The sequence below is a fragment of the Enoplosus armatus genome, chromosome 1, assembly GCF_043641665.1.
Source record: "Enoplosus armatus isolate fEnoArm2 chromosome 1, fEnoArm2.hap1, whole genome shotgun sequence".
NCBI lineage: Eukaryota > Metazoa > Chordata > Actinopteri > Centrarchiformes > Enoplosidae > Enoplosus > Enoplosus armatus.
Window position 1 is genome coordinate 15,088,816 of NC_092180.1, and position 18,200 is coordinate 15,107,015.

General features: G+C 41.4%; 1 protein-coding gene across 1 annotated transcript; it reads left to right on the forward strand.

Moving 5' to 3' along the window:
* Nucleotides 1-431: 431 nt before the first annotated feature.
* On the forward strand, nt 432-8,705 carry LOC139283000 (hepatocyte nuclear factor 4-beta-like). The gene is made up of 10 exons (XM_070902937.1): nt 432-537; nt 2,062-2,233; nt 2,818-2,912; nt 4,767-4,873; nt 5,557-5,712; nt 5,908-5,995; nt 6,155-6,310; nt 7,937-8,194; nt 8,364-8,459; nt 8,662-8,705. Exons 1-10 carry the CDS (start codon nt 432-434, stop codon nt 8,703-8,705), a joined length of 1,278 nt encoding a protein of 425 aa, XP_070759038.1.
* The last annotated feature ends 9,495 nt before the right edge of the window (nt 8,706-18,200 follow it).

Here is an 18,200-nt window from a genome sequence, read left to right on the forward strand (position 1 = left end):
ACCAGTCATGAATATATTGTAACATGTAAGTCACATGTTTTTTTCTCATAGGTCTTATCTGTTTTTGGTCCTCACAGTGAGTTTTGTTTATCTGCCTCTGAACTCTCCCCTATATATGCTTTACCGATAAGGAACAAGCAAACAGACAGAGTGCCAAATTTCAGTAACTGGAGTGGCCCATCACAGAGCTTTTTAACTCACCACAAAAAATGTTGAGACTTTTTAAAGAAGTTCAACACCTAGAGAGCTGATGAAGAAGACGAAAACAACACAAGCTGCCAAAAAACTGTGAAGAAGGGTCCACACTGGGTCCACACATGGGATGCCTGTGAGGAAGAGGAACTGAGCTGAATGCGTGATCTGGAAGTTACGGTGGAGTTTTGCATATCAAATCTTCAAAACCCTTCTAACCATAGAGCCTCATCAGAACCATGAAGCTTACTGGGACTATCTTTAAACTGGAGTACACTCATTCCAGCACAGACACTGAGCATTTAAACAACATGATGGTGATACCACTACAAGCAAATACAACAGGTATGATGACAACAACTTCACCTGAGTCACTCTGGTCTACAAGCGTAGGCCTCCTGAGTGTCATCAGCTGTTACTCCACAACATGCTGAAATTACAGCGATGATTATTCTCAGAAAGAGAACAAGTTTAGGGCTGCGACTCATGGTTATTTTCATAATCCTCATCGATTTTCTCGATTAATTGATTGATCTAAAAGAATATCGACCTAACCCCTAACTCACAGTTCCCCTGGGTCCAAGGTCTTTAAATTGCTTGCTTAGTCCAATCAATGGTCCAAAACCCAAGGATACTTTAAAATGATATTTTAAAACAAAACAGCAAATCATTACAACTGAGAATCTGGAAACAGATCAAAATGATAAATCGATGATCAAAATTGTTGCATTTGATGAATTTTCTGTCCTTTGACTAATTGTACATTAGTTTACATTCTGATCTAATTTCCTTCATAATCTTATCCTCTGTCATCATTATAATTAGGGCTCTGCTGAGTTGAATCAGAACCCTTTCCATGCCACTTTAAATGAAGAAGCTTTACCATTAGGCCGCTCTTCAAATCCAGATAACTGCAAGGCAAATGTATTCTAATCTCTTAATTCAATCTAACTGATCTTTGACCACAGAAAGTATTTTTCTTGTTAAACTGTAATCCCTCGCTGCTTCATCTCCCTAAACTAAATATGCAATTTACATACATTATAGCCTGCGGCCTGTACAGTACGATCCCCAGTGTAGGAACACTGCACCATGAACACGTATTTGGCCGTCAGTGCTTTTAAGAGACACAATCCTGCAGCAATCAAACACTGGCAGGATGCAATTTAGAGCAACATGGAAGGAAACGGAATTTAAACAGAGCACCCAATGTAAAATTAGCCAGAGGAGAGTTGTGGACTTTGGCTTGCCACTGACCTCTAACTGCTTTAATTAAATGGGGAGTTTCCTCTTCCTCTTGAGTAATAACTAGCAGTGCTCCTCCGTGGCCTATGGCACTGGCAGTCAAATAGAGCAGTGATATCTCTACCCCGCTTTCATTATCATCACCACAGCTCCTGCCAGACCAATGAAACAGTGCCCAGGTGATTCCTGAGGGGCCGTGAGTTCACAATCAACACCTTGCTGCAAAGTTCTGTCCGTGTGCAAGGTTATTCCTGTGAACAGGGGTGGGATAAGATTCATTATGTGTCTTCGTTGATGAAAGGGATCGTGAATGATCGTCTCTGTCAAGGTGCCTGTCTGCTCTCAACAAAGCTGGTGTTCTCTCAGCCATGTGATCCGTCTCATCCGATGCTTGTGGGGCTTATTAGATTAGACTCAGAGATATTTACTTATTCATTAGCAACCAAATAAAAGGGATCCATGTCTTAAAGGTCATAGAGAATCCCACTCCCCTACGATGTAAATGTCTATCACTTGCCTCCTATTCAAACTTTTCCTCAGGCATTTTCATTGTATACTGTGTAATACTGTATTTTATCAAACATCTGGGGGGGTTTTTAGTGTCTGCTATCTTTTAATTGATAGACTCGCCAGTGTCAGCACCCACCTCGTCCCTGTCACAGCCTGATGGAGGTAGGACTCAGTGTTCCATATGTGCAGACAGAGCCACAGGTAAACATTATGGTGCATCCAGCTGTGATGGCTGCAAGGGCTTTTTCAGGAGGAGCATTCGCAACAACCACACTTACAACTGTAGGTGAGTCCCATCATAGATCCTCCTCACTACCACAAATCACAAATCAAAGTCTTTGTATGGATTTCATGTCTTAACAGTCATCAACATAATGCAACAAACTCTTTATGCCATACAATATGGACTAGAAGCATTGACAGTAACTTTGCAAATGTTTCATTAAAGTGAGAAGTTATTCTGTGGTGTCATCACCCATTGTAGAGCGCTATGTATGGTTTGAAGAAGCCTCACCTAGCAATACAAAAGCAACCGGATGGTGGTGTGGAGTCAGAGAGCAGTGACCAGACCTCTGTAGTCCGCTCTTTACCTCTGCTTGAGGCTAACAGTTCGAGTCTGCATTAGCTGCTACTAGCATAACACACCTGAATCTTCGATTGTTGGCAGTCGAGTTGCATTATGGGTAATGTAGGCAGCAGGTTTTGACAGGCAAGTAGAATGTGTGGGGAAAAAAAGAAATATCCCTGATTCTGCTGTATCAGTTTTGACTTTTGTGAGTCCAACAATGTTACAGAAATGCAATGCTAAATCAGTACAGCTGTCTTGAAAATATTTACAGCATGTCTATCTGTGCTTATATACTGTTTCAGGTTCAACAAGCAATGTATTGTGGACAAAGACAAAAGGAACCAGTGTCGTTACTGCAGACTACAAAAGTGTTTCAAGGCTGGGATGAGAAAGGAAGGTCAGAGGAAATATTTCAGTTTTCTTAAAGAGTAAGTCAACACCTGGATGAAAAGCAGTGTTCTGCTGTCCTCCCTGGTTAAACGTTTCAAGCCTGTCTTACCTCTCTGACCAGTTGGGTGTGGTCAGAAGTGTGCCCTGTTGCACCTGTAACTACATCCAACAGTGATGTCACAGGGTCCTGGAGTACACCTGTACATCACTGCAGCAAAGGGGAGAAGTTAAACACTGACGGTCAGCAAAGACAAGATTTTCAGGGCGTGTTAAGTTGCTCTTTAAGCAGATTTCTTTTTTCAGTAAATACAGAGCACCCTCTGTGTTAAAAGAACTTGCAGAAATGATTTGGATATATACAGTATTCAAAACTTATAAAACATAGAAACAACTTAGAAAACATGTGCGTTTATGGTCCCCCTGTATATTGTTGGCCTCATCTTCCATTGATTTCCGCAGATGAGCAGGGAGAAAACGATGCGTTCAGAGGAGCCATGAATCGTCTCTACACATGAATAATTAACATGGCTGAGCATAGGCAAATATTTGCTCTGCAGTTTTCTGGAAAGATGTTGCTCACCACCCCCTGAAGTGAAGGCCAGGGCTCCTAATTTAAATGTTTACTTCACTAATTTGTCTGGTTTGCATAACATGCTGTAGTATCACTTTCAAATTAAGCCAGAAAGTACAGCTGTGATGGAAACACATAAGTAAAGCATTAAACAAGACTCCTGAGGCACTCAGTCCTTTTATAGTTGACCTCTGAGCACGCTCCCTGTAACTGTTTACTCCAAATCCAGACTTAACTGATGTTCCACAGAAGATTCATTTGGGACATTGTCATGCAGGACCATGTCAGCAAAGCAGAGAGGGAGCCTCCCGCTCCTTCTCCTCCTCTAGTATGATTAATACGCTCCTGACAGCTCTGATGACTGATTGCTCTGACACTCGGTCCTGTTGTCTGACTTTGTAGGGCCATATTGGAATCAGTCTGAGGCCATCCAGATTGCTCTGTTTCTAATGACTCTCACGGGGTCATCAACATGATGATGACATCTCCTCTGTTAAACACAATCCACATCATCAAGCATCCAGGCGTCCACTCCCACTTTTTATTGTCAGCGGCAAATATAAGAAGCTGTCAACACCGGAATATCAAATCAAGATATATCAAATCAAGATCCGCACAACAGAATTAAAACGTTACCTTCTACAACTTTTTTTCCCCATGTACTACGGTTTTGTTCTAAGGGTGTATCAGAAAAGGTTTTCTCTATATGTCTTCTTCTTCTTATCAGATGGAAACTTTGAGTAGATAAGTAATAGAAAGGAGGAGATGAACACATAGACAGAGGAGAGGAAAGGGAGAAATAATGTTACAGATTCTTTTCATCAGTATTAAAAATAAGATTCCGTTCACTATTTTTTATTCTTTAATCATAGTAATTGTACGGGCATTATGCAGCATAAAATGTAAATGAAAATTTAAGTTTCACATTGCATCCACTCCCCAATTATTTCATATTTCAAAGACTGTGACATTTAATTACACCATACTACTTTACATGCCGAAACAGATGCATTCGGATCTCCAAACAGGAGGAGACTTCAGGAGGATTTCTCTCTAATTCTCTAATTTCTGCCACATTTGCAAAGTAGGTAACATTTGGCATGGCTAATGTTGCTGTGAACAGCAACTTCAATGTCACAGAGGATAGAGGGACCTTGTGGAGGCAAAGAGTAGGTCTTTTCTTTCAGGAGATGTTTGCAGCCGAGGTGAGTAAAAAAGTGGAGAGCAGAGGTAAAGCCTGGGGAAGCCAAGAAACGTCTCTGATGGTTCTTTCCTCTCTTTAACCTCCAGCTGTTCAGAATGAGAGAGACTGCATCAACTGTCACAGATCCAAGGGACAGACAGTGGGCACACTGTCCATCAGCGTGCTGCTGCGGGCAGATGCCAGTGTGCAACAGGTAACACGTTGTTACTTAAGATATCAAACACAAAGTTCTGTGACAGAAACGAACACTTATATTTCTCATATGTGCCAGCCAAAGGATCCCTTCCCTATTTCTGGAAATCATGTAGATGAAGGCCAGAGACGGAGAGGATATAGATTAGACAGGCAGCCATTCAATTCTGTGGAGGTCCTAGCTGTAGGCTGGATTCAGTTACTCCTTAGAAATGGCAAAATTGCCGAGGGACCCCATCTAATCATAGCCCATTTAATTGCACCACTAGGTCTGGGATTGTGTGCCGATGTTCAATTACCTTCAAATGCATAATAACAACCAGATACACGCTTTTACATGTAAAAGGAATGCACAGAAATAAATTAGATGATTAGCAAACGAGCTACTACGCTATATGCTGCTGGGGTGTTTTTTGAAATTGGTCATCATGTGGTCTCCATCCAGCCTTGTTTACCGCTGATCCATAAAAGGAAAAACCTCTTCTACCTGCCTTGTCTTGCTTTAACCTTCACAGCTCTCCGAGTGCCAAAGCACTCATACACCTATCAGCATCATCACCTTCCTCATCCCCCATTTATCTCCCTGCCTGCGTACACCCTCACACACCTTCTCTAAGGTTCATTCCCACATTGCAGTATCACCTGAGCCCACTGTGAACTCACATTATGCTTTGCTGCTCTCAGTCCCCAGCTCTGGTCTCACCTAGGAGTCATGACATCAATACCAAGAAGACAGCCTGCCTGAGAGACGTGTTTGAGTCCATGAAGCAGCAACTCCTCCTGCTGGTGGAATGGGCAAAACACATCCCAGAGTTTTGTAGCCTCCCGATAGACGACAGGGTACGAAGGGGGACTGAATACCTGCAGAACCTTTTATTTTAACAGCTAACTTATACCTGTCAATACAGAATAATGTAACAGCAGCTGACTTTATATGTTGTCTCACAGTGTTTGTCAGTTCAGCTTGATGCTTTGGTTGATTGTACAGTTGCATGTACAGTATATGACATGAAGCCTGTGTATGTCTGTGTGCAGGTAACCCTGTTACGAACCCACTCTGCAGGACATCTCATCCTAGGGGCAGCAAGGCGCTCTTTACCTTTTTACAATCTCATCCTTCTAGGTGGGACAGATAAAACCTCCTACTGGTTGTGTCCTTTTTTATTTCATTATTCAGTTATGTGCCGAGAGGAAAGATCTATTTCAAGTATCATGTATCTACAGTAATCTTAATTTTGAAATACCTTGCATGTGAATGGATAAGTTTGTGTTTATTGTGCAGGTAACGACTTTGTGATCCCCCTGAGAGGTGCAGAGGTAGCGGAAGTGTCCAGAGTGGCTTTCAGAATCCAAGAGGAGCTGGTCAAACCCCTCAGACAGCTGGACATCACAGACAAAGAGTTTGCTTGCCTCAGGACCATTGTCTTCTTTGCCCCAGGTCAGTCCAGTCAGTCTGTGTGAGGGTGACTGTGGATTGTAATTTCTGTTCTGCCACCTGACCTCATCCATTGCACCAGACAAAGCATGCTTTTTTTATATTCTTTTCTTTTTTTTTATTTATATTCATTTATTTATTTTCGTGGTCTTTTGCATCTGTAGTTCAGTACCTGAGGCAGTAGCAGTAGGCAGGCTGCAGGACCTGAGGACTGAACTGGCAAACTGATCCAACTCTGCCCCACAGGCCAGCAAAGATAGCCACCATAACCTTGGATGGGGATTATTACAGAACTTTTATTCAAACACTTTTTCAATCATCCCCTTAAAATGATTTTACTTTACTCTTACTGTAGAAAATACTGCTGTATTATTTTCCATTATGCCCATTATACCCTGCTGTTCTGTGACTAACTGACATACAAAGTCAGTCTTTAAATAAATAATCAGATCTCTCAGATACATATCATATCTGTCCTGATCAATAAATAGTTCCCTTATGGTGCAACGTATTGTATCTAATACAAGTAAGACCTGTAGAGAGATGGTGGCCTATACAAGGAGACAGGGAAACTCTGTTCTGGCTCCCATTTCTAGTAACAAGGCTTTTTCATAATATAAACGTAGTTTTTGTAATGGCTCAGAAAATTACAAACTTTAATACAGAAGCACGACTCAAAGATAGACAGGTTAAGATAATTGTTCACCTTTACTGAAGTCAAAAACCAGGCTGGCAGAAAAAGGCAGAAAAGGGATGGAAAGCTAGAGCAAAAGCAAACTAGACAGTCTGGCAGGGGATGAGTGGAGATGGGCCGGTGTATATACTGCCAGGCTGATGGGGGAAACGGGAAACAGGTGAGCAGGTGGGCGGGGAAGGTCAGGTGATGGGAATGGCAGGAAAGGGGTTACTGCAGGGCAGGAGCAAGTGGCTGGATCTGAAATGACTGGAGAGTTAGTATTGTGATAAAACAGAGCAGACACAGAATGAATACTAGGAGCTGGCTGGAGTTGTGACAGTTTTAATGTCTCCACACAAATGGGACCATACTCAGAAATCCACTGTGGGTTTATTTTATCATTGCATTCTTGGAAGAAACAAAATACTGATTATGTTCAGTCAGTTTGAGAAAGGCTTCTAGGGACTGAAGCAGTGATTGGTTAAAAGGGCATCCTTGCCTGTTGTATGGAGTACAGTTCCAGTAAAAAATCTATAGACACAAATAACACTCTATATAAATTATACAGTTGATTTAACCAGATCTCCCATTGGCTAAAAGAGCAAACTTACAGTCATCAGGAAACACTCCTGCCCATAGAAAGATGATGCTGGATGTGAGAGCAGTGCAGATATCTGCAACAGGATGTGTATCTCTCAGCTCATTAGTACATTATCTGTCATCTGTCGTCTTCTATGGCGAAAAGGATGCCTTACGTTCACCTCTCTGCCTCTCATTCAACAATCATATTCTTGTCTTACTGATCTTATCTACATGGATACAGTCCTGCCCTTCTGTCATCTATTGTTAATGTTAACAATTCCCTGATAAAACTTCACTCAAGAGCATGCATAGCCTTTGCTTTACAGTGTACTCTGTCCTCTTCAATATGTCCTCTTACCTTTGTCTCACAGACTGTCCAGGTTTGGAGAGTCCTCAGGTGGTTCGACATCTGCGTTTCCAGGCCCATCTGCTGCTGGAGGAAGCAACCTGTGAGCAGCGCGGAAGGTTTGGGGAGCTCCTGCTGATGCTGCCTCCCCTGCAGAGTGTGGCCTGGCAGATGGTGGAGACTCTCCACTTAGCACAGCTGCTGGGCGAAGCCAGAATGGACAACCTGCTGCAGGAGATGCTGCTGGGGGAGGGAGCCAAAGCAGGACAGGGACAGTGTACAGGTAGGTGACACTGCTAATGGAAATTTAAATGGACTTAAATTTTGAACTGCAGTGAGCTTGTACTAGCGTCATAATCGAAACATTTTTTGTACATTCATACTGAGCTCTAGCATAGACAGTGTTATTTTGAATGTTCATCTGATCTCACTCTCAATATTGTCTGCTCCAGTTCTTCCTTCAGACGGTGACCTGACTCAAGACCAGCAAAATGAGCAAAGAGCTTCACCCACAAACTTCACCTCCGTCATCTCTCACGTTTCAACACGTGAGCACTCACAAATCAACCGCAATAGTATATAGTATAATATAGTCGTCATATCTATCAGGTCTTACTGTGTTCTACCATCAAAATAACAAATGTATTTACCTCAGTATTTAGTGGGCCTCACCTGACATTTAAATGTACTGATAGAGCCTGAGCCCTCATGTGCTAAATGCCATTGCTGATGTCTGTCTGTCTCACACAGCTCTTCCAAGCAGCTTGCCTGCTGCCCCCACAGACTGGCACTGAGGTGTACAGACATGCCAATGTTGCCAATGTGCCCACGGCATACCAGAGGAACCTGTCCACCGAGAGACACCTCAAGAAGCAACAACTTAGGAGGAGGGGAGGGGTGTAATGAGACACAGACTGACATATACGCACACAGCCACATAGATACATTTATGCATACATTCAAGTGCAGTTACCCACTACTGGGGAAAAAATGTGCTTTGTTTACTTGGACCCACAAGAGTGATGCTATAATCATTCTTCATTTAATAATAATCTTTGTATCCAGCGTTTTTTCATCTACCAAAGGCGGTACGTATATATAATTATTATTATTTTATTTGATAAACACATGAAACACTGAATTGATAACATTCAGCACGACGCAAAGGCACAGTGACAAATCAAACGTAAAAGCTACATCTGGAAAGCATGTAAAATAAAACTGCTGACATATGCAAATAGGTTAACATTGTACTGAACTATAACTAAGCATAATTCACTCATTCCTATCACATCTACAGTGTGTTTGACTTGTACACAGAGCTGAAGTGAAGGTCCTAGAAATGGCCAGCAGAGGGCGCACAAACCCTGTTCAGAAACACATTTGTTGGCCCGTGTGAGGCGAGCTTTTCTTTTTAAATAAAAAAGTTCAGTCATGTTCCTGTGGTCAAAGATGTGTGATGTAAATCTGAATGCAGACATTGTTATATTTCAAGAGTCAACTCACTATAGTGAGGATTTAAGTTCAATATCACATCCATTTTGATTTAAATAACACTAAGTGGCATCAATCATGAGTAAGACCAGAAAGTTGTCACAGTGACGTGATGAGGGGGCTTAACAGCACAGAAGCTCATGAGATGAGCTCAATGTAACTTGACAAAAGAGTGTTCTTCATAATGAAACCATTTCTCTTTCAGTCGACTCGGTTTGTTTTCATATCTTAATTACTGAATCCCTAGAAAAATACAGACAGAAATCCATCCTTTATTCTCCCCCGAAGCCGATGGCAACCATATCCACAACAGTGGGTATAATCTAAACAACATATTGGTTGTTAATTCCTCTGTTCTGAAGATTGAGCGGTCACGCTTTCTTAAAAAATACTCATGCATCACAGAAATCAGGTTAGTTAAATAGTGACGTGTTCTCTTTCCATTTGAGACAGTATCAGGTCTGTGGCCTTCATGCTGAACCCAATTAGAGGAGGAATCTCTGATGCTGAAAGAAGTTATATAACATTATGTAATCCCATAAAGCCAAATGGTTCAATGTAATGAGAAGGGGGAAAAAAGCTTCTTCTTCACATACGCTGGTAGTCTTCTCAAAGTTCACATTTCACTGACTGACATATGCAGTACGTGCTTGGCTTGCACATGTGTCAGCCGCATACAGCGCATTAGCTCATATAGACCAGCCAGATTCCTCTGAACAGAAAGACATGCTGCTGTAGCAACGGGAAACTGTGGAGGACAGCATGGACAGATCAGGTCAAGATGAGTTGTACTACAGCTACAACTACAACTACAGCAATTTTAAAGAAAACATCATTTTAAAGTATTATAGTATTAGATATGTAATATTTATAAGGGATGCCACGTTATCACGAAGAAAATGTAAAGGTGTTACCCATCGTTTTTCTCTGTGTTTGTTTGGCTTTCTGTGGGTGCTCTCCAGTTTACAGCTACAATCAAAAGACATGCAATTGAGTATGTGCTGATACAGAGTCTGATGTAGTTTTTTTTAGCCTACATTTAGTTTTTTTCTACTTAAAACAGCTGCATAGTACATACTTAAGCTACAATGAGTCCACATTAAAATTTGTGAAGCAGTCTAAATATGTTGTATAGCAGAATAGCTCTACTTATATAAATATACACATTTTGTATAGTACCTTATAGTATTTGTAAAATACTTGGATAGGGGTGTCAGTGTGGACAGCCTCCTTTTATCTGCAGCCTGAACAACATACTGAACTTCAGGTGCAGTTTTTAACAGCAGCACTCAAAAGCTTAACCTTCAAAATGTTGCTGTAAAGACTGTGAGCAGGGCACCTTTTAGTGTCTCTGCTCTGGTGCTCATAGTCTTATAATCTATCCATGTGTGAGAATGTCCATCTGTCTGTGTTAGCCTTGTGGCTCCATGCTTTCATGAGCTGTCATTTGTGTCGTACCTGACAGGTGTTTACAAAAGATCATATTTTCCATTGGATGATGTTGATGTGCATCTCTTACTCACATCAACCACAACAGACAGAAAGCTGTGTTTTGACGTGGGCCTGCTCAACTTGATGCCCTCAAATTCCTACTCCGTGTGCTGCAACTGACCTTTGACATCACTTTCCTGGATTAAAATTTAAAAATGAAAACTGACCTTTTTAACTTGCTCATAAGAGATCTGCATTGAACTGCATTCACCATTAGCAGGAGGGGGGTAAAATCCCTTCACTATTTCAGCCTGCTGGAGGAAACTTGGAAACAAAAAACAAAAACACAGCCGGAAGCATGTGCATGATGGGCATTCCTTCTGTAAACAAATTTATGCTCCATGAAAATTTCTTTCACACTGCGAAAAAAAGCACAGCATGATGTGACATTTCAAGCCAGACCAGGGTTCCTTTGAAAAAAAGATTTATAGTATCAATAGGACTACCTCACTGAATATAGTCTAAATATTACACAGGTCAAACCTTCAGTGTCTAAGACTGACGCTGTCAATGTAATCATCTTTAAGGGGTGAGGTTAGGGACCCAGGTCCCTGCACAATCACATCTATCTGAATTGTCAAATAATTGGCCTTGGATTGTTCGTTATTGGCTAAAGTTTGGTTTTGAAGATTAAGTATCCTATCAAAGATGTCATTGCTTTCTAGCTTACTAAACGTTCCTCAGATCACAGAAAAGAACGTGCCCACTCTCTCAAACAGTTCATCAGGCTGCTTTTAAACAGGAACATGAGCAAGTTGAGAATGGGTTCCTTGTCAAACTCAGGTTTCACTGATTGTCGCTGTTAAGAGGTTCAACAGTGACACTGTTGTGATGTTGGTTTCCTTCCCAGAGGCCTGCTGTGCTGGCAGTCTATTGATCTGTCAAGCTCAGCAGAGAGCACAGTGATCGGCGTTAAAAAGCTGAACACTCGCTCTTAGCTGTCATCCTCCACATCCTGGGTGGAACGAGTCCTCTTTCTGCATCACAGAGCCGCTGTCTGTTTTGAGTATTTGAACCAGGAGACTGCCAAACATCTCCTTGGATATATCTGCTCGAGTATAAATATTGCGCAATCTCCAAACGCTGGCCACCGACCAGCTTGATTCTCTCTACTGGGGCATGAAGGGCTTAGCTATGCCACAGTATTATTTGATTATGCTAGTATGGAAAGACAGTGGGGACAGAGTTGAGAAACACTGACATCATCAAATCAGAGGTTGTTAAAATCCTGTCCACGTTTTGAAATCTTACATTAAAGTCAAAAGAACTTCTGAACTTTGACGACGTGCACCACATGAGACATGGGAATGGTAAACAGTATAGATTGCTTGAAAACCATCTTTCTAAACATACTGTGAATAGAATAAAAGAATATTGTGGTCACTCACATTTTCAAAGGAGTGTTGTGCAGACACTCTCCCACAGTCCACACTAACAACGGAAAATATTTCACAGACAGCAGTACACCTTCATTGCTGTTTTCAAAGGTTCAAATCTTTACACAGTGAGTCTTACTTTCCATCTCATGGCTGATTTCCCTCTTTGAGAATGATATTTCTGACTGAAAATCACATGACATGTGGAAAAAGTCTATTATTTCAAAAGGGAACTTTGACATTTGTTCAAGTGGATCATGATTTGCATTTTGTTTTATTTCTAAGACGACTGAATTTACTTTGTTGAAATTACTTCACAGAAAGGTCTAGTTGCTATCAACTAATTGGTTTTGATAAATTGTAGACTTGTGTATCATGATTTACCAAAATTATATAGTTTAGATCAACTGATTTCAGAGTTTATGATGAGACAGAGAAGTGAGGGAAAAAGAGGCTTGACCTGTGAGAGAAAAAACAGAAAGGGTGGATCAACGTTTGCTGCCAGAAGACTGAAACCTTTGTCTGTGAGGAGTGAATGAGATGAGTCCACTGCTGTCGGTGCTCCTGTCTGGTGCCCAGAAAGGCAGGAAACATGGTTTAAAACACCTCCAACAGTGGGATGAGACCTGATGCTGCTGCAGCACTGACACAAAGGTTCAGTTCAGCTCAGTCAGGGATTTTTCCACACTAAGTTCCCCTCTCTGACTGTATAACTCATATCAAGACAGCAAGGACATCCAACAACTTATAAGCTGCTATAATCAACATTATCTTCTTATGATAGGTGAAGTTGGCATTGCTAATAGTCATAAATATCTATCCTATAAAAAACATTTCTGTTTGCTTGTAAGGAAAGACAGTATGTGTCTTTCTGCCCAGTCAGGCCAGTGAAGTCCACCATGTTTTCACTGCCCTCTCAGGTAGCAGAGACAGACAGCAGTCTTCTTTGTGTTATGGATTTATGACTGGAAACCGCTCCACCTAAATATAGCTGTGCAGAGAGCTGCTTTCACCATGGCCTGAATTTCAATCAGGGACCCAGTGAGGAGAGGTTGTGCTTCAAGTTTGAACTTGAATATTCAACTGTCTGCAAATTAGTTGAATTATTTCAGACTTAGAAGAACTCTTCTGTTCCTTTTTGAGGAACAAGTACTTGCTGTGGCAGGAATATTGGGCAAGATAGGATCTGCTGTCAAAACCCCACAAATCACCCTCTTGAAGAGAAAATGTGGCGAAAGTAAAGCCAAACAAAAGAAAGGTGCATTCAGCCCTGGAATCAATCAATCGATATTGTTTGCAGACTTGTAGACTTAACCAGGACAAGAACAAAAGGAATGTCTGCTTCGAGTACTCTAAGAAACTTAAGTGTACTGTACTGTCCAATAAATTCTGTAACACTAAAGTGATGGAGACAGGCAAAAACTGGGATGCCAGTACATATGCAGGCTTGAAACAGTACTCCACTCTTAGATCAGTGAACTATAAAGGGATCTTTACGAAAGCTGCACAAGCTCTGTGGTCCAAATGCAATTTATAAGATGGCCTCAAAGCCCCCTTATCTTGAACACACAGTACCTAAGCAAACTTTTAAGCACCCTTTTATGGGACGTCCAGGTCTCTGCTTTAGGTGTATAAAGTTTCATGAGGCTCTTACAAATGTAGCAGGCCACATTATACAACAAAGAAAACTGAGAAAAGAGGATCTTTATGTTCCAGTGACACCACAATACTTCTGGTTTGAAGAGAGAAGACCCAACAGGTGTGTACAATTCTTACTATTAGAAGTAGTGCAGTGTAACATTACATTTTTACGTGAGCTATGATTTATGTTGCTGAGATGACCCAACAGGTTAATAGAGGTAATTTTAGATAACCACTGATAGCAAAGGTCCTGAGATGTGATCTTGATGTTCCTGACCTGTGACCTTCTAGATTGTCTCCTGAGGATACAATTTAAATAACCACAATGGTGAAAGTCTCACAGTCTTCAGCTTCTGACTGAGAAAATCAGTCATCTATCGTGTACAAAGCTAAACGTCTCTACAGTTTATTATTTCATGAATTGAAGTGTTTTATGATCTAACACCGCTGTTGGCAGGACGATATCATTTTTCTGTGCCTGCAGAGAACATTAAAATGTTTGAAACATACATTTTTATGACGTAACAATACTATGATTAAGGTTTGATCTCACTTTCCAACTAGGATCCAATACAATTTTCAGGATTTTCACAGTGCTTTTGTGCCGCTGTGGCTCATGACGCACTTTCTAAGTGGGTAGAGGAGAATACACAAAAACAGATTTCTCTGTCCACTGAACTTATTTCAGTTTGTGTAAATTGAATCTGAAATAAAACAATGGCTGTTGTGTTAGTGTCAAATGTCCCCACTGTGGATAGTAAATTAATATTTGTACCTATATGTGTAATTTTCAGCTACATTTGCTATTGTATCTGGATCTTGATTGGGTGTGTGTTTGTGTGTGTGTGTGTGTGTGTGTGTGTGTGTGTGTGTGTGTGTGTGTGTGTGGTTTAAGAAAGTCCTACCGATGGTAATGAAATAAATCTCGATAGTGTTTTGAAGCTGCGTTTATGAGAGCAACTTAAACAATGTTATGTCATCAAAAACAAGCATCAATAAACGCAGTCATAACGACCACATATGTCAACTACTAGAATCGAGGCGGGAGGAAATTATTCACTCTGACCTCATTGCATAGTAAACTGCAAAGACAAAATGTGAAGACGGATAAAATTGATTTAATTATGACGTGATTCAAGGCTAATTGCATCCTCCTATAAGTGTGTTTACAGGCAGTGCATTTTATTATATGACACTGATATCCCTGACAAAAGCATATCAGGCACAGAGCTCACAGCGGGCAGCGCTCTCCAGAGTCGCCTTTGAGCTCTAAACTAATAATTATTTTGCACAGTTCAGCATAAACTGGCCACTGTTGCTTTGTTGACCTGCATGGTTTGTTTGGCCAAGGGAGTTCTGGGCAAAAGAGTTCAGACAGAGAGGGGTGACGTGGGGACGCAGGAACAGCTGTGTTTGAGACGCGTGTTGAGTTTCTCGTTTCCCCTCCAAGAACTCCACAATGCAGAATTTTAGGCCCGACTTGTCGCTCCGCCCATGAAGGAGTTGTGCATCCAAAGTAGGGCAATCCGCACCCACACACAAAAACACACACAGAGGGAGAGAGAAAGCACTGAAACTGCGTGATGCAGTTTAATAAGTGGAGGTTGGATGAGTGGCAGAAAACGTTTAGGGTCGTTGGCCACCATGACGCAGAGGAGCCTCGGGAGAGCACCTGCTTACATAGAGACACTCCAGAGGGACCAAACCTCAACACAACCACTCACAGTTTGGGTTTTTCCACTGCAGAGGCGCATACTGAGAAACGCACAATAAATGGAGCAATTAATGAGGGGCACATATCATCTTGTCTTCACGAGATGTGCCCCTTTGGTGTGGTAAGTCTTCCAGTACGTGCATTAGTTTCCCCCAAATCAACACGTCATGTAAATTTATATCATGGTTTAAGCGGACTGCCAATCTGGTCACTGGGAGTGGATTTCTTGAATGTCAGATATGACAGAGCGAGTACAGTAATAAATGTTGCGGCCTGGGCTCATCGGGACTACAGCTGGAGAACAGACATCTTCATCACACTGAAACAGAGGATTGTAAAGTCTACGGAGAGATAAACAAAGTATGAATGGCTTCATAACAGTCATCAGGGCATTTTATGGTTGTCCATGCTCAATTCTAGAAATCCTAGTGAGGATGAGGGATAGCACACACAAAATATGTAATCCGTGTTAGCAAACAGTTGTGCAGCAATTAGCAATTTCATAGTTGGCCATGTCAAAGTAAGCTTTTCTCTGCCTCAGCAAATAACATGGCCCACAGTACCTTTGGATCTGGCTCACCTCTGATAACTCCGTCCTTAAACAAACATACACAGTGTACAAGCTGAGAACCTGCCTCCTTTCAACACTTACCAATGCCAGCGTTAGATGGTTAGCCAGAATTCTTGGACGCTTAACAAGGAAAATAGAGGAAAAGCAAGAGTTTATTAGCTACAGCCGACTTCACCTTAATCCTATCTGGTACTTTTTTTTTATCTTGGAGCGACAACTGGCCAAAATCCCGAAACATGTGTCTGACCTTTTGCAAGAGAGTGAGTTTTCTAATCATATAAATAATACAAAAATATTCATATTCCACATTCAAGGGACATCTTGTCGAGCTAAAAAGGCTGATTTAACGATTTGGTAAAGTTTGCATCACAGACGAGGAAAATACTTTATCATCTGTCTTTTTCAAGCTGTCTCACTCTGAACTTGACATTTTGTTTCCAGTGTGGAACAAAACTTTCCACGGAGCCGAATCTTAATTGTCAATCAGACGTTTTTTCCACATGGGACCAATGAGGAGCTTAGGCTGTCAGAGTGAGTCATCTTCTAGGTCTCATCTTCAAACAGATTTTATAGTCATGTTTTTATGCGGTGAATCCATTTTTGTTTTACGACTACTGTATTTGGGCTGGATATATTATACCTTTTTAATTTTGTTCTGAACTCATGTCAGCCTTTTTACTGTGTTTCTGATCGTGCTTTAACATTTTTTTTGTTTAAATGGTTATAAATATCACTGAGAGAAAGAGGCAGTAGCATCAGTAGTGGCAGACGTTTTTGTAATAGTAGTAGTAGTAGTAATAGAAACAGCAGTAGGTAGTGGTCGTTTACAGAGAACAGAGTAGAAGAGCACACAAACATGAAGCATCACTTAATTTATTCTTGGCAGAAAAATAAAAAACACATTTTAGGGGAAATAAAGCAATGTGTTATCTGGATGGAGCAAAGTCACACTGAATTGTTTACTGAGTTCAGTCCCATGTTACATAATCACTTCAGAGACTCATTAATTCTGAAGGGGGGATGGTGCTGATAGATGGTGCTGTGATAGAGCACATCCAGAACAGCAAAATCCACAAGTACTGGAGCTGCCAATGCTGAATGAAAGTTATGTTCTTTTTCCTGCGAAGGGCTTACAGCTGTGGAGGAATGGAAAGATAAGTGCAGGAAGACGATGACAGACGTTGAAAAACAGAGACATAGTGTGGTGACATGAGCAGAAAAATGTGTTCATCGTGTGTGCGTCAAACTAGCATGTGTGGCAACTAACTGACTGCCTTTTTAAAATCTGTGTTTCATAGTTTGAAGATTTCTTAACACTAAGGGGTTATGAGATGAAAACAATGCATTGGCGCCCTCTGGGAACAGAACAGGTTCATGAGACAAGTTTCATTTCTACTACCTACTTGTTTTTATTTCTTGAGCTTCCTTTGGTCTTGGGTCATTTCAAACAGTCGTTTGTCACATCTCCTGCAGTGAGTGCTCATGTCGCTCCATCCTGTAGTGGGGAGGGTCCGTCCTGTCTCACACATTTGATTTCTGCCTCCGGAACTTGTGTCAGTGCCATAAACCTGGTAAATTTTGTACTCTCTATGGCGTCTATGTGAGACCAGTATAGAAATATATTGAAGGCGCTTTTGAAATAGATCCCTTCATTCCCGAGCTTTTTCATCTGGAGCCAGTGTTCTGTTGAAGCAATTGCCTACTGGGGTTATCCAACTTATTTAACACCTACAGCCTTAATGGCATTATGGAGGAGGCCTGTGAAAGACACGTGGTCAGATGGTTTCTGGGCTTTGCTCGTTTCTATCAACAATTGCTGCTACTTCAGCTCTGTCGCAGCTCTTCTTTTTTAAATTTCTGATCACATATTCGTTCACGCATCCACTTCTATGCTTTTCCGTCGAGACGTGGATGCCCTGAAGCAGTACTTTGTCAACAACCTCCTGAAACAGGAGCTTCATTGTTCCTTCATCTTTTTCCATCTCAACCCCACTGAGTGGAA